Here is a 25,424-nt window from a genome sequence, read left to right on the forward strand (position 1 = left end):
AACCTATATCAGCCTATAGAATTTATTTCATTTTCTGCCATATTTATGCATGATCAAACTCCATCATAGCCTAAAGAACTCATAATATCCCAAATAATAGATTTCAGTCTCAGACTGCAGGCTTGCTTACTTGTAGTTCAAAGAGTTGCAAAACTTAAAATAAAAAGGCGGGGGCAATTTCCCCCCTGCTTCAAGCAAAAGTTTGACAAGGAATCCAAGAGTTGATGGGTTTGGCCTTAGAAAGCAGTTCACTGTAGCCTGATCATCATTAAATGCCACCATCAACTTAAATATTGATTACTTAGGTAAGTACTTAAGTACTGACGTTCATGCTATTGTCTTGTGTTACTCTTAAGTGAGATTAAACAGTTGCATTATGAATATAGGCTAAATCTAATTGCAACGGTTTTCTATGGCCACCAGAGGAGGGCACCCCGGTATAAACTTCACTGCAGCGGCATCCTGGTCAAACGTGAACTCCGGCACAGGCACAGCATGGCGTGCTGCAGCTAGAAATAATGATGGAATGACCGGAGCATTTCTGTAGCCGGTGTGTAAGACGTTCTGGATAGTGGTAATGGGCATTTGACGTAATATTATGCGTTATATGTTTATATCTGAAATGAGAAGAAAATAATGACAATGGCTGCGGCTGTTTTCAGTGTGGAGGGGGCCTGTGTATGGCGCAGTGGTTGAGAAAATCCACATGGGTAACACCAAACAAGCAGACATTGCTCCATTGCTGTATTGATTGCTGTCGCGGTTAAACTAGATATTAATAACGCACGCAGTACAGTACAGTATTTAAACTGCACCCTACTGAAATACATTGAATGTTTTTTTCACAGATCCAATTGAAACAATAGACTGTTTGGCCGAACATAGTTATGCGTGTCTTAACGACTACAAATGACTATAAATATGTATTCACAAATGAATCCCTGTATGCTCACTCGCCTGTGTGCTCATCACCGCCGCGTCCCGGGGTGAGCGCGTGTAATGGGAAGCACTACCTCCCTCCTTCGTGCGTAAATTATGTAGGGCAGGACGGCAATGCTTTGCTACCTCCATTTGATCAAACCCACCCGGTGAATACGAGGGAGAAAAGAGACATCAAATCAGCTACAACAAAAAGCCATCCTCGTTTTCGAGACGCATTTGACAGAGGCGGAGTAGCGCATCACGACTTGCCTGTTGTGAAGCCAAGGAGAAGAAAAGATGGACATCACGGATCAAGGAGCTCAAATGGAGCCGCTCTTGCCAACGGTAAGGCTAAATATTCACGTACTTGCAGTATTTGTGTTCAGTTCTTTAAAATTTAACTGATAATCTTGTTGAAATCATAATGTACTGTTGGTGCTCAGTGTTTACCCCTTTGGAATAAGACAGGCGCAAGCACGTGATAAATGAATGATTCATTTTCATTATAATCGTGCTTCAAAATGACCAATATTCGGACGCTTTGCCGGCTATATGACGCATGACTATATCACGACTAACATGGATGTTGCGCATCATATATAGGGGATGCAGTTCCCTTGTGCACTGCATGTATATCCGAGTAGAAGATGTTCACATCCTTCATATCCAAACGCCTTCACACAGGAGGCATTTGTGATGAGGCTAGTTGTATTTCATGGGTTCTTTGCTTCTTGTGTAGAAATCATATGGGCTGGCTACCCCCTCGACCCAGTTTTCTTATCTATATGAAAATCTACTGCCAAGCTGTTGCTTTAAGTACACATCATCTCAAGATGATACAGTGAGATGAGCATAAAGTGTTTGATCCTAGCAGTGAGGAGACAGAGACAGGAGAGACTGGATTTTTATGACTTGAAAATATCATATTCGGCAAATTGACTGTATCATGCAGGAATTTATGTGCAGTAATCATATTCTATCTCATGTGTAGGTGTTACTGTCAATACAGTTATAGACAGAGAGATGCAGCACAAAAAAAATTGACTGAGGAATACATGCATCTGTAGTATAGCAAATTAACAAACCCAATGGCAGAGTTACACACAAACAAACACATGCAACACACTGAGACACTTGAAGGCACAGCCTGGTTCTGCGGTCAGCCTCTCCTCATTAACATTCAGGTGAGACTGTGTGGAGAAAAAAACATGTCAGCTGCCTTGGAAGCACTGTCAGTGCCAGAGGAGATATGAAATATGCTGCTTTGTGCTCACCATTTAAAAAAAAGCACCAAATAGAGGCAAATCAATACTCTCATTGTTTGTTCTATTTGTAGCTGTGTTACATGAGGACTTAGTTTTCCGCAGCTTATGGTGTACAGTGAAGCCTGATGGGGCTGATGTGGTATGGGATGGGATGTTCCGTTTCCCCGCAGTGCCATTGCAGTGGAGTCGTTTCCCTGTCATTGTAGCTCATTGCTGTTTCCCCATCCCTCCTCCTACATAGCTCATAGCAAGTGTTGTCATGGTTTCATCAGGATGTGTATGAGTATGTGAGGTGTTAATATAGTGAGAATCTCAGGGACTTCTCAGCAAACGACGTGGCTATAAAAAACCAGTACAATTGTGTACCGTTCTACTGTGTTACCAGGTTTCCAGGGTCATGCATGGGAGTATGTTTAATTTACAACAGCAAGCGCTGCATTCAAATGCATTATTGGTTTTCAATGTCTGCTGTCTTTGAGTTGTTACACTCAAAGTTTACGTGCTAAGGTATGTTTTTCACAGACCATTTTGGCTGACAGTAATGTTCTTGCGTGTCTTGCTTTTGTCCCATTAAGTGATTTCCTGATATATTTTTTTTAATTGCAGGAACAAAGTTCCCAAGAAACTAAAGAAGTGGTGAGTAACACAGAATAATGCAAACTATATGACTTTCTTATTGTTTTGCATGGTCAGTGGACTGCTCCAACCCCTCAGTCATCAGTTGGTTTCTGATAAGAGGCAGGTACTGTAAGGTTATAGAGTCAGTCTGGTGTGGGATGGCTGTATAGCTCAGTAGGAAAAAGTAGTAGTAGTGTTAGCAGCGAAAAAACTGCTGGGTACAATTCTAGCTTGCAGGGAATAGATTTACACAACTGTCTAATATATTGTTTCCCCCTTTGTAAGTATTTCTTGTTTGCTTTGTTTTAGTCTTAATGAAAAAAAAATCACATGCAAAAATTTGGATAAAAAAGCCTCCTAGTACTAAAAAGTTATTGAATGACATCAAGCAGGTGGCCAGGTAACATGCTGGATGTCTGCATAAGTTTCACTGTTATTTTTTATTTCAGCTATCTTGAATGGATAGTGATGATCAATCAACACCAAAACGTTAGCTGGGTGTACTAATGTTGATTTTGTGTTTGGTGTATGTGTAGAGTTTGCAGTTGAAATAAATGGTAAAGAGTTTTAGAAAAAGATTTTAAACCCTATATACTATAAGCCACTGTTATGCATACATGCATACACCACTCTATTCTCTGTATTTTAAGTCCTGTATTGATCTCGCATCTACACCACAAGCAACGGTGAGAAGAAAACTAGAGAAAACCCGCACATGCTCGGGGAGATCATCCAAACTGTGTTGTTCTTGCCATGAGGTGACAGTGCAAAGTGTTGAGTAGACTTCCAACTTAAGACTGAAAATTTTAGGAAATCTAAAGCTTCACAAAAAACAAATGTTAGAGACCGCAAATATTGTGTTTTTTGTGGGGGTGGAGGGAAGCCCTCATCTGCATAAGAAACTGTAAAAAAAATAGCTCAACACTGCAAACGAATCTGTCTTACTAAGGCAGAATGAATGAATGAGTAGATATTATAAAATTGAATGCAGGCCTGCATTGCTTTACTGGTACTATTGTGCTTCTCAGAACAATAGGAAGTAATTAAAAGTAAATGATCAGATAGATTTACTGATGCCTCAGATGGTGTTCTCACATTCTTTGCTGTTAAAAAGCTGTTAATCTGCAATAATATAGCAGCTGTATTTGGTTCAGATCTTCAATTAGATTGCTTGCTAAACAGATGTTGACTATTTTAGGTTGCAATAATCACACGTCACCTGCATTTGGCATCTACAATAGGTTAACAAAAATAAATAATAACAGATAATCTATGTGAAGGCTTTATATCTGTGAAATGCCTTTGAGAGTATGAGCCAAATATAGGAGTATGAGAAGAAAAACCATGTAGGATAGGTTTGATATGTGCATGCTATTTGCTCTGACAAAATATTGTTTATGCAACTGTGGGCCAAGAGCCAAACTGAGGACAAGACTGAGTACAAAGTGCCCCTGTCTAAACTGACAGGGGCACTTTGATGACTTTCACATTACAAGATATTGTGAATAAATACAAATATTAGAACCCTGTTTTATTAAGTAATGACAACAGTAACTAAATTAAACTCTGCGATAGAATGGAAGATAAATCAAATTTATCATTCACACGTATATACAATAATTTCACATGGAAAGTAAAACTTTGGTAACATTAGAAATAGATAAAGCTCAAATCTTAGTGTTTGAATAACTCAAAACTTAATTTCAGAGCAAATTTATTAAATCATAGAGGCTATTTTAAAAATTCTTTAACTAATAATGTCCTTATATACAATGCTGCTTTTGACAGGAGGCATCAGTCATCTTTAATTCCGTTCAGTTCAATTTTATTTATACAGCGACAAATCACCAAAAGAGTCGCCTTAAGGCATTTTATATTCTAAGGTAGACCCTACAATAATACATACAGAGAAAAACCCAACAGTAAGCACTTTGGCAACGGTGGGAAGGAAAAACTCTTTAACAGGAAGAAACCTCTTGCAGAACCAGGCTCATGGAGCGGCGGCCATCTGCTGCGACCAGCAGATGGCCGCTATAAACTGTTGTTGGCATAACTTGGCCTTTTAAGTAGTCTTTAGTGTGGCATCAGGGTGGCTCAAACACTTTGCGTATCTTTTAGGAATTTCAAAAAGATAATAGTTTCAGTTTAATTCCTTTAGTTTAGTTTCTTTAGTTTTAGTTTAGCAGAAGCATTCCTAATGACACTTAGATATGAGAATATCTAACTCTAGTGTCTGGAAATTAAATTGAGCAGAATGTGTTTAGCCTAACTTAGAATATAAAAATTGAAACTTTCTTTGTAGCCAGCTTCATTAAACCAAAAGGGCAACTAGAAATACTTTTAAATGTTTTTTTTTTACCTGAATCAATACATAATTGTTAGTTAAGTCTGTGACCCCAATTAAAAACAAACAAACAAAAGTTTAAAAAAATGGATGGATAGCTCAATGTATAGTTAGCTTAGTTTAGCATTAAGCCTTGTAAATGACCAAAGTGCTAGCATAATGCTATATCCGACTAATTAAAACATTACCTTTAATATGTATAAAAGCCAGTGTGTAAGAACAGTAATGTGCTAATATTTCTGGTTTCGAAGACAATATCTGATTTTATGCTAAGCTAACCTAAGCTAATCTAAATAGCTTCAGCTATTATATTTACCATAGCCAAATGTAACAATGTTGTCAATATTCTATTTCTATATGGTGCAAGAATGCAGTGTGGCAGGCAGGAATTGGACCCAAAATGCAGGACTTAGAGGAAAAACGTGAACTCAAAAACTCTGCTTTAATGCAGGCTTGGAAGGAATACAAAACAATAACAAACTAAACTCGGAAATCCAAGAATATAACTCACGAGAGAAAACACAGCACGAGAGGGGAACCGCCGTTAACGACGCGACAACAAGAACTAACTGACAAGGACTAAAATACACTGGCAGGCACATTAGGAAACGAGGAATAGGTAGGCACACAGCTTGGACTCATGGACATAATGAGACACAGACCTACAAAGTAAAACAGGAAACACACAGACTATTTTACAACACAAACGCGGGGACCCGAACAGAGCACAGAGGGAAGACACAGGTAGGGATAATAAACACGACGAACAAACCCAAAGAACTAATATAAAATCAGAATAAACTAGAAAATGATAATAATAAACTTAAAGCGCTGGGTCACCAACCCAGGACCATGACAGTACCCCCCCCCCCCCCCCCCTCAAGGGCTGGCCCCTGACAGCCCCAAAACATAAACAGACCACCGAGCCAGGGTGGGCGGTGGGAGGTCCAGGACGGAGGGACCGAGTCCAAAAACAAAACGTGCGTAGAGTCCATCAATAATTAAGGGGGCCGACCGTGCGGACGGCAATGGTGGCAAGGGGCAAACAGTTCAGGGGGTCGACCGTGCGGACGGCAACGGCGGCGAGGCAGATGAAGGCAGGCCGGAGGCCGAAGGCGAAGTTGAAGCTGAAGCGGAAGCTGGACCAGGCGGAGGCGAAGCCGAAGCTGGACCAGGCGAAGCTGAAGCTGGACCAAGCGAAGCGGATGAAGCTGAAGCAGAGGCTGGACCAGGCGAAGCGGGTGAAGCTGAAGCAGAGGCTGGACCAGGCGAAGCTGGTGAAGCTGAAGCAGAGGCTGGACCAGGTGAAATGGGTGAATCTGAAGCAGAGGCTGGACCAGGCTAAGCGGGTGAAGCTGAAGCAGAGGCTGGACCAAGCGAAGCGGGTGAAGCTGAAGCAGAGGCTGGACCAAGCGAAGCGGGTGAAGCTGAAGCTGCTGCTGCAGGCGAGTATGAGGATGAAACTGCTGCTGCGGGTGCGGATGAAGACACAGAGGCAGGACCGGGCGAGGCAGGACCGGGCGAGGCAGGACCGGGCGAGGCAGGACCGGGCGAGGCAGGACCGGGCGGAAGCGTGGCAGCTGCGGAAGCCAATGAAGCTGAAGCTAGCCCAGGCCTGGACAAAGCTGATGCTGATGCTGCAGGCGCGGATGAGGCTGACGCTGCAGGCACGGACGATGCTGATGCTGACGAGGCTGCTGCTGCAGGCGGGGATGATGATGAGGCTGCTGCTGCAGGTGAGGATGATGACCCGGAGGCTGGACCAGACGAGGATGCAGACACGGAGGCTGGATCAGACGAGGATGCAGACATGGAGGCTGGATCAGACGAGGATGCAGACACGGAGGCTGGACCATGACAGTACACTGCTACATGTGTGGCAGACAGTGCTAAGGACTTTGAACCACATTGACAGAGAAACAATGTAATGATATAGAAATAATTATATGGTCATTTCCAAACAATTCAAGGGCAATCAGTCTACAGTGAGAAAGGTTATGCACAACTGGAAAACATGCAGTACACTTGCTTATACTCCCAGGCGTGGACAGCCTAGCGAATTCATGTCATACCATCGAATCCTCAGCGATTGGCAAAAAACCCAAAAGCTACATCTCAGAATTTAAAGGCCTCAGTTGGGGACTCACATATGAAATGTTCACAACCGTACAGTTAGAAAAAGATTTAGAAAAAGTGCGTGACCGCATCTTCGGTGCGCAAAGCTCTATCTGAACACATCACAAGACATGCGACTTCAGCCCAAACAATATTTTTTGGACAGTGAAGGCCAAAGTGGAGATATTTGGCTATAATAAACAGTGCCAAACACAAAACATCAGCACAAACTCCTTATACCAGTTGTCAAGCCCAGTGGTGAAGAGATGACTGAATGGTAAATGGACTGGTTCTTATATAGCACCTTTCTGCTGTACTTGAGCACTCCAACTTGCTTGATTCATTCATTTATACATGCACCTTTTTCAAACCACCAAACTTCCATTTAGTAATTGAGCTGCTCTACCTCCTAAAGTATGTAGGTTTTTAATAATCCAGGTCCCGTATTCGTCCCGTATTCGTAAAAGCTTGACAAGAAGGTGACTGGACTTCTTTAAGTTTTTTTCGAGGACATATTACCTCGCATCCAAGAGACTTCAGTCGTAAAACCAAAAGGTGGAGAGTTCCAGGTATTTAAACCAAGTGGGGATTAGAAGTGAATGAAATTCATTGAATGTTGCAACTGTGTCTGCTGAAGTTTTCACACACTGCTTCTTTATTTGGCTTAATTGTTAAATAAAAAACGAGATGGTATAATACATCATGTGTTGTTGTAATAAGGTTATATTTGGCTATAAGTGACCGTGTCTGTGATTGGCCAGTACTGGTTGACAGTATTGTAAAGCAGAGATGTATCATTGTTGTTGTCTTTGCACATTTATCTGTTTCTTTATAGATAAATATATTTATTTTCCTTTACCTATTATCAACTTGACTCCAATTCAAATGACCATTATTTTGTTTTGGATGTGAACTTGACTGCACAGCTCTAATTGCCAGAGGTGTGGACTCGAGTCACATGACTTGGACTCGAGTCAGACTCGAGTCATTAATTTTATGACTTTAGACTTGACTTGAAAAAATGTTCTAAGACTTGTGACTTGACTTGGACTTTTACACCAATGACTTGGGACTTGAATTGGACTTGAACCGGTTTACTTGAAAAGACTTGATATTTTACCCCAAATATAAAATTTAACATGCATATTATATAGAGATTGAAAATGTGACGTCATTCACGGGTAGACCCGCAAAGGATTCTGGGAACTCGTGGCAAGCGGTACTAGCGCACGCAGGCTTTCAATTAAAATCAGTTATACAGCGATAAAAAGAAACACAAAAATGTCAAGAAGCTGTTGTATTATTAACTGCAATAGCCGGTCGCATGACAGCCACGGGAAGCCGACGGGTAAAGAGATCGGTTGTTATCGGATTACGTCGTTGAAGAGAAATTGTTCGAGCCATGTTTCCGAAGTAACAAAGACGCGACGGATGGCCTGGATTGCAGCCATTCAAAGATCAAATATAACGTCCCAGAACACTCCAGCTCACAGGTTAGTCTGCTCCAAGCATTTACACGAAGGTCAGTGTTTTTTAGTACTTAATACGTCATTTTCATAACATAATTGGTGATATAGGTTACAAGCAAGTCTGGCGCTGAACAGAAATTGTCGCGCTATGCTCCTTTATTTATTGTGCATAAATAGTGAATTGTCCTGACACAATATTGCGTTTCGCTTATGTTATTATGGTACATTGACAAAAACATATACGTTTATTCACAGGATAAAACAGTTGTTTTGTATCACTAATTGTCCAGTGCGATTACAGCATACAGTATTGTTGTCACTGCTACATTTCTGTGATGAACCAGAAATTATTTCCACTACTAATTAATTACCGTTGAGCTCAAAGGTTATATTAATAAACGGTTAAGGAATGTGTATTTATGACGACGATTTGTGAGATTGGTAAACTTATGATACGTACGATGGTCTTTCGTTCTACACGGTGCATTTCAAGGTCCTGCACCCATCCGTCGGTAAACTGTACCTGGACTTGTTGCAGTGACCGGAAGTTACTAAACTTCATGAGTGTATGCACTCACTCCAAGAACCGTATGATTATTAATATGCATATAAATAAAGAAGCTATTTTGTGCAAAGATGTCAACTGTAAGAATGCTGTGCATAAACATTTACTCTGCTCCATGTATGATGATATAGTGACTGCTCTGTATAAAAGTGGCACACTGCTTGATAAACAATATAAGCATAAGAAACCTAACATCAGACCTGGCTGGAAAGAACATGTATCCATGTACCATGATGAAGCTCGCATAGCTTATAAATGTTGGGCCATGGCTGGAAGACCTAAACAAGGCCCAGAATTTGAACAGAAAAAATGTGCGAATGCCAGATATAAGTACGCTATTCGCTTTATAACTAAAAATGAGCAAATGCTAAGAGCAGATTCTTTGGCCAGGAAAATGCTGTGTAATAATACGGCAGATTTTTGGAAAGAGGTGAAAGCTCTTAATAACTGTAAACCATCTCTACCATCAACTGTTGAAGGTGTTTCTGGGGCAGATAACATTGCATCGTTATGGAGACAGCATTACAGTGCATTGTTTAACTGTATAAAAAGTGAACCATATGAGGACAATCTTGACATGAGTAATGACACAATAAGTGTAAGGACACATGAAGTATATGAAGCCATTCATAGGTTGTCTGATAATAAATCCTCTGGTTTGGATCACATCACTGCAGAACATTTAAAACATGCTAGTGTAAGGCTAGCTCCTCTTTTAGCACTCTGTTTCACTGGGTTTATGATTCATGGCATATTACCAGACTCAATGCTGTGTATTTTACTGGTACCAGTTATGAAGGACAAAGCTGCAAAAGTGAGCTGCTTGGATAATTACAGGCCAATTGCACTAGCCAGTATTTTATCTAAGGTGTTAGAAAGAATCTTGTTTGACAGAGTTAGTGTGTTCATCTCTTCTCTGGATAATCAGTTTGGCTTCAAAGCACGGCACTGACATGTGCATATATGCACTCAAGGAAATAGTCAGTTTGTACAGGGCTAAAAATTCATCTGTCCTCATGTCTTTCATTGATGCCTCTAAGGCTTTTGATCGAGTGAACCACAGAAAACTTTTTGATAAAATGAAGAGATGGGGAGTTCCTCAGTACATCGTGAGGATTCTCTCTTACTGGTACGCTCATCAGAACATGCAGGTTAAATGGGGAAGCAGTATTTCTGCCCCCTTTGGTGTCAGCAATGGTGTTAGACGGGGTGGGATTTTGTCTCCAATTTTATTTAATTTGTATGTTGATGATTTGTCCATACAACTGAGAGCCTGTAACACTGGGTGTATATTAGGTAAAGCACTGATAAATCATCTCATGTATGCAGATGACCTGGTTGTTTTTAGTCCAAGCAGTGCTGGGTTACAGGATCTTCTTAATGTCTGTACGGAATATGGTGTGCAATATGACATTGAGTACAATGCTGCTAAAAGTGCTGTTTTGATATGTAGAACCAAGCAGGATAAACAGCTAAATTTCCCTTTGTTTAAACTGGCACAAAAAACTCTTGAAGTTCATAAAAAGGTGAAATACCTCGGTCACTTTATTACTGAGCAAATGAATGATGATGATGACATATACAGACAACGGTGTAAGCTCTATGTGCAGGCAAATACTATTGCACGCAAATTCAGCTTTTGTTCACTTCCAGTTAAAGTGGCTTTGTTTAAAGCGTATTGCACACCGCTATATACTGCCCCCTTGTGGTCATCCTACAAACAATGTAGCATGCAGAAGCTGCATGTTGCATATAATGATGCGATGAGAATCCTTTGCAGGATACCTAGAAGTGGTAGTGCCAGCCAGATGTTTGTAGCTGTGGGTGTTTGGACTTTTAAAGCACTTTTAAGGAAGCTAATGTTCAATTTTAGAGAACGACTGGATGGTTCGAGTAACAGTATAATTTTAGCACTCACAGATCCGACACTGAGTGGTTCCCGTTACTCATCCAGTCTCAGAAAGCACTGGTTAAAGTGTTTGTGTATTTATTGATTTATTTTAAGTAATTGTGTTTTATGTATATTATGGTTTTATGTTTTTACAAATGTTTTAGATACTTATTTATATACATATATATATTTAATGGTGTATACCTTGTGTTGGGGGGGGGGGGGGGGAGTGTTGTGTGTGTGTGTGTGTTTTTGTTTTTTTTTTTGTCTTGTTTTTATGGACATGAAGTCTGCCAATTAAGATTGAATTGAATTATAAAGATCCATTAGAGTGTTCATCATATCGTCCTATATCACTCTTAAATGTAGATTTAAAAATACTGTCAAAAACACTTGCTCTCAGGCTAGAACAACATCTACCATTGTTAATTTCTCCAGATCAGACAGGTTTCGTGAAGGGTAGGCATGGTTTTTTCAACCTGCGCAGGGTTTTGAACATATTACACACCAAGTCAACTACAACCCCTGAAATTGCCTTATTACTCGATGCTGAGAAGGCATTTGACCGGGTGGAGTGGGATTATCTGTTTTATACTCTGCATAAATTTGGATTTGGCCCTAATTTCATTTCATGGATTCAGTTACTTTACTCCTCACCTATGGCACGTGTTAGAACAAATTCATTATTCTCTTCTTATTTCCCACTTCTCCGTGGTACGAGACAAGGTTGTCCCTTATCCCCTCTTCTTTTTGCATTATCAATTGAACCACTGGCGATTAAACTGCGAGCTGACAGTTGCATTAAGGGCATCTTCAGAGGTGACCAGGAGCACAAAATATCCTTATATGCTGACGACCTCCTGCTGTATATGTCAGAGCCTTTATGCTCTCTTCCCCGTGCTCTTGCCATTTTTGAATGTTTTGGTAATATTTCAGGTTACAAGTTAAATCTGCATAAAAGTGAACTTCTCTGTGTCAACTCTATAGCCAGAAAGATTTCATTTTCAGGTTTTCAATTTAGCGTTAAATCAGGGTATGTGACCTACCTGGGGGTTAAGGTTACCCACTCATACAAAGATCTTTATGAAAGAAACTTTGTCCCACTGCTTAAAAATACTGAGACAGATCTTCAGAGGTGGAACAATTTACCACTGTCATTAATTGGCCGCGTCAATTCTATCAAAATGAACATACTTCCCAAGTTCCTTTACTTATTTCAATGTATCCCATGCTACTTACCCAATAAGTATTTTATAACACTGAATAAGCATATCTCTGCATTTATTTGGAATGGCAAAAGTCCACGAATTCGTAAAGATTTCATGCAGAGGACTAGGCCAATGGGTGGATTAGCCTTGCCAAACTTTCAGTCTTATTATTGGGCAGCAAATATTCGTAATATGCTGTACTGGATGAGTAATGTTACTACAGAGACTCCAGCTTGGCTCCAAATTGAGTCATCCAATTGTGGCAAAATTTGCCTATCAGCTTTGTTGAGTTCAGCTCTCCCATTAGAACTATACACCTATAAACGTAACCCTTTGTTGTATGACTCGCTCAGAATCTGGGTGCAATGTAGGAAAAGGTTGGGGTTACACTTAATGTCAATTAAAGCACCTATCTGCTCAAACCATATGTTCCCACCCTCCATGATGGACTCTGCCTTTAAAATATGGGAAAGTAATGGCCTTAGAAATATCAAAGACCTTTTTGTAGATGGGATTTTTGCCTCATTCACGCAGCTCCTGAAGCAGTTTAATGTTCCTCGGCAACATTTTTTCCGCTATTTACAAATTCGTCACTTTGTAAAGAGTCGATTTCCTTCATTTCCGGAACTATCTGAGGAAACTTCTTTGGATAAAATTATTAATATAAACGTTCATAAGAGAGGGGCGATTAAAGAAATCTATGCTATACTATTAGATCTTCAATCTCCTTCTCTCTTCATCCTTAAAGCACAGTGGGAGAAAGACCTTGGGATGACTATAACAGATGAGCTCTGGCAATCTTTTCTCCAGAGGGTACACTCTTCTTCGATATGTGCCAGGCATGGGCTCCTTCAATTTAAGGTCCTACACCGATTACATATCTCCAAGGAAAAGTTAGCCAAGTTCTATCCAGGAGCTGACCCTCTGTGTAACAGATGTAAAGCAGAAACAGGTTCGCTCCTTCATACCTTTTGGACATGCCCCAATCTTCATACCTATTGGGTGTCTATATTTAACACTCTGTCAGAGATGTATAACGTTAAATATGAGCCTTCTGCTCTAACGGCTATCTTTGGGGTGATACCTCAAGACATCACTTTGCCAAAATGCTATTCGAATTCTATTGCCTTTGCTTCACTTATCGCAAGGCGCCTTATACTTTTAAGATGGAAGCAGGAAGCTCCTCCCACACATGAACAGTGGCTTGCGGAGCTCATGAGGTTTTTACATTTAGAAAAGATGAGATATACACTGGCAGGTTCAACCACCAAATTTCTTAGGGCATGGCAGCCATTCTTGATGTACATGGAAACATTTAAAATGACCACCTTATCATGACCAGATACCATATCTCTATATCGCTATCATAGCTAACTGTACGCTGAATGTCCCTTATACATTTTATTTTTCTATTTGTTTGTTGTTGTTTGTTTGTTTTTTGTTGTTTTGTAGGGGTTTCTTTGGTTTGTTTGTTTGTTTTTTCCTTCTCTATTTCTGTTATCTTTTGGGGTATTGTAAATACTGAACAGCAAACTACTGTATGTTCAATGTTTTGTTGTTAACATGCTGCTGTGACTGAAAATAAAATTTATAAAAAAAAAAAAAAAAGATTGAATTGAATTGAAATAAATATGCTAAGATGAGATAGCTGACTTCATCTAACTAGCAAATGTTGTCCAGGCTACGTTGGTGATACAGTTTTTTTTTAATGTGTATGATATTTTTGTCATGCGATTTTAAAGCTGGTCCTACAACCGCATCCAAGAATAACATGCAGCGTATCTCAGAACTGTCGGTGAAAATTATTCTTGGAGCTAGGTTTAATTGAGCTGCATTTTAAAGAGGTGCAATTTCACAATTTGTGTATATTTTCTAAGTTCACTATTTTGTCATGTGTTGAGAAAAACACAGATTTTAAAATTAAATGGTCTAATATTTACATTTAGCATAACTGCAACATTATTTTTTCGTTTTTTTTTTTAAAGACTCGAAAGGACTTGAAATTCAAAGTTTCAGACTTGTGACTTGACTCGGACTTTTACACCAGTGACTTGAGACTCGACTCTGACTTGCCTGACATTACTTGAGACTTGACTTGAGACTTGAGGATAAAGACTTGAGACTTACTTGAGACTTGCAAGACAATGACTTGGTCCCACCTCTGCTAATTGCTGTACAACCCTGACATAACAGCAGGCTTTCTGCCAATTTGTCCAGTTTAAGCTGGAGAAGATCAGTGAGAACAGATGGAGGAAGCTTGCTGGAGTTGCCGGGGTTTGTTCTATTGAGAACGTTGTTATCTGTGTGAAATCTGTGCTCGACTTAGTGATCTAACTGTGCAAAACTGGCAGGCAGGGAGGAAGCCTCCCCACCTCAGCTAGCAGCCCAGACTGGCTGCACTCCTTTCCATGGTTAATTATAGCAGTGTCAGTGGAGAGGAGGATGATGAGAGCATGGAGGTAGGCAGAAGAAGAGGATGCAGAGCTGGTTGGAGAAGATGATTTTGATTTGATTTTGATTTTATTGATTAGCATTCAAATATCTCAGTGAAGACAGAACAAAGATCTACCACAAAGCAAGAAAGCATGAGACAAGGCTAATCAAAAGGTATTGGCTGAAGCATTTGCTTATTACGCCAACCCTTTTAACAAAAGATCTCTTTGCATGCAGCTCCTGTACACAGGGCTCGAAGCAAATAATAAAACAAAGCAAAAACAAAACAAACAAACAAACAAGAAAATTTTTTTTTCCACCTTAGATAAGTAACTACATCAAAGCAAGATGAGAGACAGATGGATGGATGAGGAGAGGCAGGCTTATGGAAAATTAGATTGCATACTATAATTGTAATATGGCTGTCTGATCTTCACTTATAAATGTTTCAATGATAAGTGCTTTTTCTGTTAATGAAATCCTTCAGAAGTATCAGCTGACACAAACCACAAAGGCAGCACTACTGTAATTTCACAGTGGTCTCCGGCAGCGCAGCAGGAATATTTGCTTGTTCCTTTAGGATCTGCTTTTAGCAGATCACAGTTTTGCTGACAATGCACTAGAGCCAGAGAGCAGCTTCTTTGCCTCAGGTAGGTCATACATACACTACTGTGCATAATGAAACTGCAACGCTCCACCCTGCCTCTTACGTCCTCTGCTAGATGTATGTGTTGACCCGTAACTGTGTGAAGCTCCTTTCTGAGGATAGTGTTTTTAGAGCCCTTGCGACCTATGATTTAGGTAATAGAACAACAGAGCTTGGATGCTCAGCAGTAGAACTCTGCACAGCACAGCACTGGTGATGTCAGAGCGCTAATCTCTCTGGGGGGATTGGCGGATGGACGCTTGTCAGAAACATTTGATGTTACCCTGGATGAAAGGCGTCGGAGGCAGTGGAAGAGGCACAGGGAGAGCTGGCGCGGTGCTGAAGTCTCTGCTTTTGTTTTTAAGTTGTGTTCGCTGAGCTTTTTGGAATAAGGTTGCTGCCTTTTTAAAGCATGGGAAGAGCAGCTGAAAAGAGTGGCTGAGAAGAGAGGCGAGGGTTTGACTGAGATGCACAGACAAACAAGCTGTCTGCCTCTGTTATTCTCTCTGAGTCCTCTTACAACAGTCATAGTCATCCTGAGCTGAGTGGGGCTCAGGCCCTTAGCCTTAGCCTCTTATCTTACTATTGCCGCAAGCACAAGGAGAGTTAGCGGGCATCCTGCCCCAACGTTTCAAGAGGTGCACCATGCTCTCAGTGGACCTCAATAAAGGATTTATTTATCAGGTAGGCTTCTTTGATGTTGTTTCTGAGTTTATTCAAAGCATTACTTGCAATTCAAGCAGTTAGCTCTCACTGAGTTAGTTGACTTTTGATTTGTATACCCTGTTGTTATAATATTGAAGATAACCAGTAACTTAAAAACAATAGCTGGACTAAGGTTTGTATTTTTCCTACTGCATGTATAGTTAATAGCATGTTTGGTTCCTGTGGTGCAGAAAGGACCGGTTGTGCTGATGTGCACGCAAAAGGTCCTGAGGAGGCTGACAGATGTGGCTGCCATTCAGGGGAAAGACAGGAGCTTAAACCTGCTGTACTGACCCTAGTAATCTCTGATAGAGAAATGGGTGAACAAAAGCCAGGAATGCTGGATTTGTTTTAGCTGGAGTACTATGTCAGATATATAGAGTTGCCTCTGTCTTTGTGTGTGTGTTTACAGAATGCTGAATGCTTTTACCACTGCTAGCTCAAATCCAAACAGCTTAAGTCTCAGCCTCATCCACACCTAATGCCCCTGGAACCCCTGTGTTTACAGCAAGCTAGAAAGCAGGAATGTTCCAAGTATTCCTTGCATATTTTTCCAAGGAAGGCTGCTGATGCTGAGCCTGCTGTCATTGCCACAGTAACCATGGCCATCTGTAGGGATGAAAACCATGACAACAGAAGCTGTTGGCCAATCGCAGTGCTTGTGCAGCCACTGATAATCTGTCTTGGCTAGCTACCACCTATACAATCACTCTATTTCACAACACATGTGGAAAGTCGACTAAAGCAGATTCACATTAACAGCCAGTTCGTGCTCCCAGCTGGCTAATATGATTTTTAGTACTCCTCTTGTCCTAGATCATAAGGTAAATTAATGTAAATCATCTCTACTGTTGTGAACATATCAGGAAAGATCCCTGAAGAATTCAGTAATGAGGTCACATACTACTTTCCAGAGAGCGATGTGGTAGTGTACACAGATTCCTGGAAATGAGCTTGTGAGAATCAATAGGATCTGATTTATTCTGGCCAAGAATGTGGAATATAAGCTCCCAGACATATCTAACACTGACATTTAAAGATATCTTCTTTGTTGTTTTGTAACTAGTTAAACCCTCAAAGATATTGTGATTGGAGTATCAGCTATGTTGCATTTGATGATTTTATGCCTGTTTCACTCTATATTTTCATTTCTGTGTGCTGGTACACAGTTTACAATGTGAGGATGAAAAAATTTGCTTTTATTTTAATTAAGCAAACTGTTAAAATTCTAAATGCAGGAGGTACTGTATTGTGAACATTTAAAGGATTTCCTTGAAAGTAATTTTCATCTTTCCAGTGTGGTGAAATTAGATGCTTGTCATCCTGAGGATTTTTTTTTTTTTTTGCTGTAGCTTTCACAATTGACTTTTCTTTTAAAAGTGGCTTCAATAAAAACATGGCTGAATTTCAACATTGAAAAATGTTAGCCACATCCCAGCTTAACTTCTTTATATATAAAAAGGTGATTGCATTTTCATCGAATTTGTGCAGAGAAACACATTTGAGATAACACAAGTCCAGGGTTTATGATTCAAATAAAATTAGTATTCATCTATAAAATAATTAAAATCACAACGTTATCAATTAAGAGCACTGATTCATATTATAGCTATAGTCTCACACACTGAAACTAATGCCTGTCGTAATGAGGACACATATGTTCCTTCTTTTAGTGTTACGTATGAACACAAAACTGACAACAAAAAGCAAAATTGAAAACCAACTAGGAGAGTTGACGATTGATACAGTTATTCTACTTTAGAAACATGCACATGTAGAAATGGAAGTTACAATGCTATAAGCCTGATTACTGCCTATTGGAGGTCAGGCTTTTGGCTGTTGGGTGACATTACCATTTACTCTGCTTTAACATCACTCTGGGTTTTTTGCTAGCCTTGTGTTAGCATGCCGTCTGTTCAGATGCTTACAAAGAGCCAATGTTGTGTTAGCACTATAATGCAGTTGTTTCTGGATGTAGTTTGCACTCTTCTTCTTTTATGGAATGAAAATGAAATGAAATGTCCAAACCTAAACTCTGATATTTTCCTCCTTCCTGCACAAGAACTTTAATCAGCTGTTTGTAGATTAGCTGCTAAGAGAAAAATCCGCTAGCCACCTGTTGTGCAGATAACTTAAGAAACTTTGTTTCGCAGGTATGGCATAACTCTAACTGCAATGTGATTATGTCTTACTTTTGAACGTATTACACCAAAAATGGGTAAGAGGAAATGTTTAGCTGAAACAGTAAAATGTGGGAAAGCACAATTGTAAGAGTTGTGTTTTTGAAGCAGGATGTTCAGTTAGCATCCTTTGAGTTCAAACAGGTCACATTTTAGTGTTGGCTGGGTTATCTTTTAGACTCATAGCAAAGATACACAAACACTAAATGCCTTATCGATGATTAAAGCTGAAGTTTTAGTTGGTATCACTCAGTAGGTGAATGTGAAAGGAATATTGTTTTGTTTGTTTGACTTTATGCTAGGACTTATTTCAAAAATTCTTAAAAGATTCCATTTTTTTGCGAAGAAATGGTTTACTTGAAGAGTTTTAGTCAGGATTTAGAGTGCACCATAGCACAGAAACAGTATTAGTAAAGGTTATTAATCATCTTCTGTGCTTATCCCGCTAGACCTCAGTGCAGCATTCGATGTAGCTGAGAGAGTAAAACACACTGTTAGTATTTCAAGGATGTTTGTTGCAGTAGTCTGATTCTTATCTATCTGACTGATTTCAATTTGTGCATGTAAATGGAAACCTTTTTCCACACACAAGATTTAGGCAAACAGAGTTATGTGTTGGGACCAATACTTTCACATTATTCATACTTCTCTTAGTTATACTATTATTAAAAAATCAATGCCTACATTTTCATTGCTGACACCCAACTTTATTCATCAATGAAACAGGATGATACAAATCAACTAAACTACAGGCACATCTAAAAGACATGACAGACTATAGGCCTGGATGACCTCGAATTTCTTGCTAAAAACAATCTAATACGCCTTCAGCTGATCCAGAACGTTGCAGCGAGAGTACTAAATGGGACTGAAACCCTTATTAGCTTTTCTTCTCTGGCTCCCTGTTGTAATCAGGTCCAACCTAATCTTAAAGACCCTCATACTACCTTCAATTCAATGCAGTTTTATTTTTGTAACGCTAGATCACAACAACAGTTGACTCAGGGTGCTTTATATTATAAGGTAAAGACAATACTACAGAGAAAACATAGAAAATCTCCCAACAGTCAGATGACCTCCTTTGAGCAAGCACTTTGGCAACAGTGGGAAGGAAGAACTCAATTTTAACAGGAAAAATCCTCTGGCAGAACCAGACTCAGGTAAAGGCGGCCATCTGCTACCGCCGACTGGGGGAAGAAGACAGGACAAACTTAAAATTAAAATTAAATACAGAGTGGTGTAGAAACACATAAACACTCAGTGCATCATGGGAATCCCCCAGCAACCTAGACCTTTTGCAGCATAACTAAGGGAGGATTCAGGGTCATGTGATCCAGCTCTAACCTCATGCTTTATCACCTTATAATCCTAACAGAGCGCTTCACTCTCTGACTGCAGGCTATGGTTCCTAAAGGGTGCTGCTACTGGGAGGTAGTAGCACCCATCAACGTCTCTAAACAAACACTTTTAACCAGCAATATGTTAGAAAGTCTTTATTCTTCATAGCTCCCAGAATAAAATAAATTCATGTACTCTCCTCAAATTCTACAGCTCAAATTTGTGGTCTCTCTCTCTCTTTGTCAATCTGCCAAATGAGCTAGTTATGTGCTAGCTCCATTGCTAGCATTAGATTGGGTCCTAATCCCAGAGAAAAAAAAAAAATTAAAAATAAAGACATAAATCCAAGGATGAAACTTGTCTTCAACCCAATTGAATGAGCAAAGGTTCTGGGAACACAAACATTCTTGCGTGCACACTCACAGGTTTGTACTAATTTACATTACATTAGGACATGACTCTGTCCTAATTTTTTGAGACATATTGCTGCCATTAAATTCAAGAAGGAGCTAATGCTTTAAAAGATTCATTTTCTGTATAACCATTCACTTTTCTGTTTTCTGTTGTAAATAAAACACAGATTTATGAGATTTTCATATCATTGTATCATCCGTCATCTGTCTTTACTGATATTTTACACAGTGTCCGCTAAAATAAGCTGCCTATTTATGTATTAAAGTGCAACTTTATAATGTTTTTTTCTAAACCACAATCTACTGTGGCCACAAGCAGGATATAATTTGTGAAACTGTACACTGTTTCCAGATAATAAACTTGCATAAACTTTTATCCCCACTGGGAATAAACATTTAGCAGAGGCAGGAACGTGTTGACCGGAGAGAGGGAAACCCATCCGACCCCCCCTAACGAATCCTGGCCACAAGTATCAGTTACAAGACAACAGCAAGAGCAATGTAGTGTTTCTGTGTGTTTTAATTACCTCTGGATTTTGGCGATTTTGGCCTGCTCTTCTTTACAGAGAAGTGGACCAAAATCCCTCCTGAGACGTGAGCAAACCTGTTGACCAACTATAAGAAACGTTTTACTGCTGTGCTTGCCACCAATAGTTTCTCCACCAAGTGCTAAGTGATGTTTCGCTTGGGGATCAAATACTTATTTCATTCAGTGTCATGCAAATCAATTTATAACAATTATGTAACTAGTTTTTGCTGATAATCTGATTCTCTCTCCATTAAAGTTGTACAGGTCACTTGGTGGGGGAAACAAGCTTCTATCCAAACAATTGCAATGCAACTCAGACCGACTGCAGTCAATTTCAGACAGACTGGGGAACTGCTGTCTAATGCAAACAGATGGCCAACACATTGATATCAACCCGAGTTAGTCTGGAGTTCAACTCATCAGTTGCAAGGTTGCAGAGCCATTTTACTATTAGATTTCCATCCTACATCAACTATGCCACTATTTGTGGAGGAATTTCTCAATTTCTGGGTCAAATCTATGAGGTTCTGGCTGGGCACTGAATGTAGACAGTAACAGATTTGTGGTTTTCATGGATTTATCACACATTGCATATAATTGCCAAATTGACGTGGATCAATCGTAAATTAATGAACACTGATAGTAGACTGTCTTATTGTAATTTGATCACTGTGCTTCTGCATCAGAGTTGGTCACACACCTTCTTCCCACCATAAATAAACCATTTCAAAGGCTACAAGATCACAAGTTTATTGAACAAAGTGGCAATAAGACCCCCATTGTTTGAAGCGTTTGAAGACCCCATTGTGCCGTGGGTCTTCAAACACTGTTTTCCATAGTGTGATCGTACCATTAATGATTTGGTGCTGCAGACCCTGACTTTCTACTAGTTGTCCACTTGATATACTATAACCTCCTGAGAACCAGCCTATTCATTTATGTCCTCTGTAATGGATATTTGTTTTTGGTCTATATCTTTTGACTAATGAAGTCCTGATGTACTAAAAGAAGACATTTCTTCATTTCTTAATGAAGCTTTTATTGTGAATGCATGTTTTGAGCATAGCATAGATATCTACATATTGTAGTTGAACATAGACGTTCTAGCAACCTCCGGCCTTAATATAGAACAAAAATAAAGATAAATATATCACAGCATGAGAAACTAAACCACAAACATAACTGAGAAAGAATATTTTTGGACAAGAACATCTATGCTTGTGAGGGAATGAGGGTTTTTTTTTGCTGTACATCTACAGAACATACTGTAGATTGAATCAAAACAGATGAAGTACAATGTCAAACCTTCCTCCTGAAGGTTGTAACGCTTGGCTTAACATCACTGCGCACATGCTTGCACATGAAGACTTCACACTGTGAGGCATCAAAACCCCCTCTCATGCTCTCTTTGTGTCCAGGCCTGATGGTTTTTTCATCTTTCCTCCTGTGTGCTGCTGTTTCTTCCTATTTTAACACTGCTTTGTGCATATGTGCCGCATATCCAGTACAATTTGTTCATACTATTTCTTTCACATATAATAACTAGTGCATCTAAAACTACAATAAAACTAATAAGCTGTAAAGGGAAAAAAAGCTACAAGGTGAACAGCTATAGATATACTATCTGTTCAGGTTAAATTCAAGTGTCTCTGTTCATCATACCATATCTACCCCTCCTCCATCTCTTCTAGAGTCTTGATCACGTGAGTCCTGCCCCTGTTCCCCCTGAAGCCTCTGTCACTGACCAGCGCATTAACTGAGAACCAGCTGATTTAATTCTACCCACAGTGCAGGGCCCTCAATCACTGATCCCATGGTCAAAGACAAGGCTTTATCCTGCTGGCAGATTAATCTCAACCCAGATTGGTGAGCTGGGATGTAGCTGTGTGTGCTGGTCTGGGGTCAGTAACATACGCCAGAAATACCGTTGTCCAAAAATAGAAGCAGGGACCTGCAGGCAGGAGATTCTGGCTCAGCTGTTATATTAAACAGAGTAAAGCTTTGTTTGGGACAGAAAAAAACAAAAGTCCTCATTTGATATTGTTTATTACATCATTTATTCTGTGTGGAAATGAGAGAAAATACAGGAGTGAAGCAGTCAGGACAGTAGGGTGGAACTCATTGTTTCTAGTTATTATATTTCTCTCTGGTTTTCAGTAATAGGTAATTAATATAGATGCACAAACTCCTCAACGCTTCCTGTGTTGAAAAACAAAACAGTTCAGAGGAATGGGAGAAAAGAAGTAAATAAACATACTCCAACAAAATACATGCGCCAGAAAAAAAAATTGACATTTTGCCTCTATAATACTTTAGTTTACGGTGAGCTCAAGTTCAACTCAGTTAGTGAAAGGTGATCTTTCCAAAGGGCATTATTCCAAAAATCAGTCAGAAGGTTTGTCCAGGCACACCTTTACAATTTTAAGCCATGCTATTTTTAGAGAGGAGGGGCTTTCTCATGGTAACCTTTCGAAACGAGCTATAATTATTTAGTCTTTTTCTAATTGCACTGTCTTTAACACTTAACATGCCTAATTGCAGGCTGATCTTGTGGTGAATCTGTCAAATGACTTTAAATTAGAGATGGCACGATACCACTTTTTTATGTCCGATACCGATACCGATATCATAAATTTGGATATCTGCCGATACCGATATGAATCCGATATAGTGTTTTTTAATCAACAAAACTGTTTTTTTTAATATCTTGCTGCATTTTGTATAAGTTCATACTCAAGTTTAAAACAACAACTACACTAAAGCTATTCTGTTATACCTGTATGCAAAAAAAAAATATTTCATAGTTCAGCAATACTGATCAATCTAATAAACTTAAACCTGCACCATCCTCCCTATTCTGGTATTTTAAAGAGTACTTAGCGTAAATATTAAGCAACCTAACTAATAGGGTTCCAACTCCCAGCAACAACAAAAATAAATAAATAAAAAATAGGGAACCACCCTTCACGCTCCACCTCATGATGCTTAATCGACGTAATCAACCTTAATTTGATGCAGTGTGAAAAAAAATGCACAGAAATCAATTCTTTTTCAAGAAATATTAAATAGCTTCAACATCTTTCTTCAACAAAATTGCAGACTGCACAGATGGTACCTTCCCAAAGGAAAAAGTACTATAGCTTACTAGGGTATATATATTAGACTTAATAGTCACTATATACAGTAATTGACTTCTATTCATTTTACATCAAATTAAAACTTTGGGTGTCAGATAATTATTTATTAAAAGCTAGACATTTTAAATGAGAATAAGAAAGAAAAGTATGTCTTTGTGCCCCCTTTTCCCTGTTAATGCCCTATCGGCCCCCCTGGCTAAACTTTGCTAGATCCGCCCCTGCACAGTTACCAGCCGTCAACTACAGTAGAAAAAGATCCTCGAGTAGAAAGTAATATTAAATAAATTCTAACAACAGCTTATCAAGCTTAAACGTGCTGCTGTTGTTTATCCACTGGTTTCCTCTTTCTGGTGCAAAGTGGGCCAAAAGCAAACTAGAGACACGGACTCGCGACAGAAAAGCCGATCAGCTGATCATTAAGCAGTTTCATGATTGAAGTAGCAGCAGGAGAGGCAGTCGTTTGTTAAGCTTAACGCAGGAATGCTTTACAAACATTCAGAGATGGACTTACACACTTGCTTTACTTCTCTCGGGATAACTTTGTCGGAGATGAAATGCCGGGTTGCTAGCGAAGCTCCAAATGCTATCCAGACCACCGACAGGTCCCGCATGCCACAGCCGCTCTATCACGTGATGCATACTGCTCCGAAGTGCTAACGTTCTGAGGTGAGTTATGGCGTGTTGCAAGTTTTGTGAGGTGCTTTCGTGATATTTAATGGATCGGATTACATTTTTTATTTTTCTCCGATATCCGATCCAGTAATTTAGGTCAGTATCGGACCGATACCGATACGTAATATCGGATCGGTCCATCTCTACTTTAAATTAGGGTGCACAAACCCAGAACAAAGTTTTGGAGTCACCCTGTCAAATAAACCAGTTAAGTGACCTTTGCAGTACTACAGATTTACTGTGAGGAAGAGTCGAGAAAGATCTTGTTTTTCTTAATATTCTTTGCTATTAAGTGTCATGTAGAGTAGTTGTTCTGGCTCCTCTGAGTCCATCCTGAGTGGAGTTTCTCCATTGAAGAAGCTCTCCGTACACCTGTCTAGTAATCAAATATGGAGTATACACGGCCTGAGTTTGCAAGATTTCTCTGACAGATCATGGTCGTCATTATTAATTCCATAATTAACCAAACTTGGATATCCACCAACTGCCCACAAACAATCTCTAAGTTTCCATTCACTCTTAACTATACTAATAACTAATAAAACTAATGACTATCACAGGTGGACCATATTCTCCTCTTCGACTCCTGGTAATTCTTTATCTCTTCTTTGACAGGGCTCCCATATGCAAACCTGTAGTGCTGCTAAATCTCCCTGCCAACTGCTCTCTATCAGTAAACCATTCACTTCTTAACTATGACTTCTTTAAACTTGCCAAGTGTTACCTGGGTTTGCTCTTTGGATCCACCTTTTGGCAAAGCATGACACCAGAACTGTTACAAACATTCAGATCTTCACTGCAGCTTCTACCAAGAAAGAAAAGGACAGGGATTATATCAGTTTATTAGTGTTTCTGTACTTTTTCGCTCCTTGACATATACACACTTTGTCTTGAGTGACTCATATGTGTGACTGTAGATTGAGGTGCAGTACATGGAGTCTGTAGAGGGTTGATTCTGGATGCATAGGTATAAAT

At 39.6% G+C, this 25,424-nt stretch overlaps 1 protein-coding gene across 3 annotated transcripts in view; it reads left to right on the top strand.

Annotated features, from left to right (window-relative positions):
• The first annotated feature begins 863 nt into the window (after positions 1-863).
• The window catches only part of LOC146681495 (sodium-driven chloride bicarbonate exchanger-like), a 58,950-nt gene continuing 34,389 nt past the window's right edge, over positions 864-25,424 (top strand). For 2 of the 3 annotated variants that reach the window (XM_085449778.1, XM_085449779.1), the window contains exons 1-2: positions 868-1,266; positions 2,793-2,822. In XM_085449778.1, the coding sequence (XP_085305904.1) occupies positions 1,219-1,266; positions 2,793-2,822 (78 nt within the window). In that variant the 5' untranslated portion in view covers positions 868-1,218. Of the gene's footprint in view, positions 1,267-2,792; positions 2,823-25,424 lie in introns of all 3 variants that reach the window. The other variant, XM_085449780.1, reaches the window with a different exon arrangement.

The sequence above is a fragment of the Copadichromis virginalis genome, linkage group LG23, assembly GCF_057382275.1.
Source record: "Copadichromis virginalis isolate Kocher_CV1m ecotype Utaka linkage group LG23, C_Virginalis_male_GT1.1, whole genome shotgun sequence".
NCBI lineage: Eukaryota > Metazoa > Chordata > Actinopteri > Cichliformes > Cichlidae > Copadichromis > Copadichromis virginalis.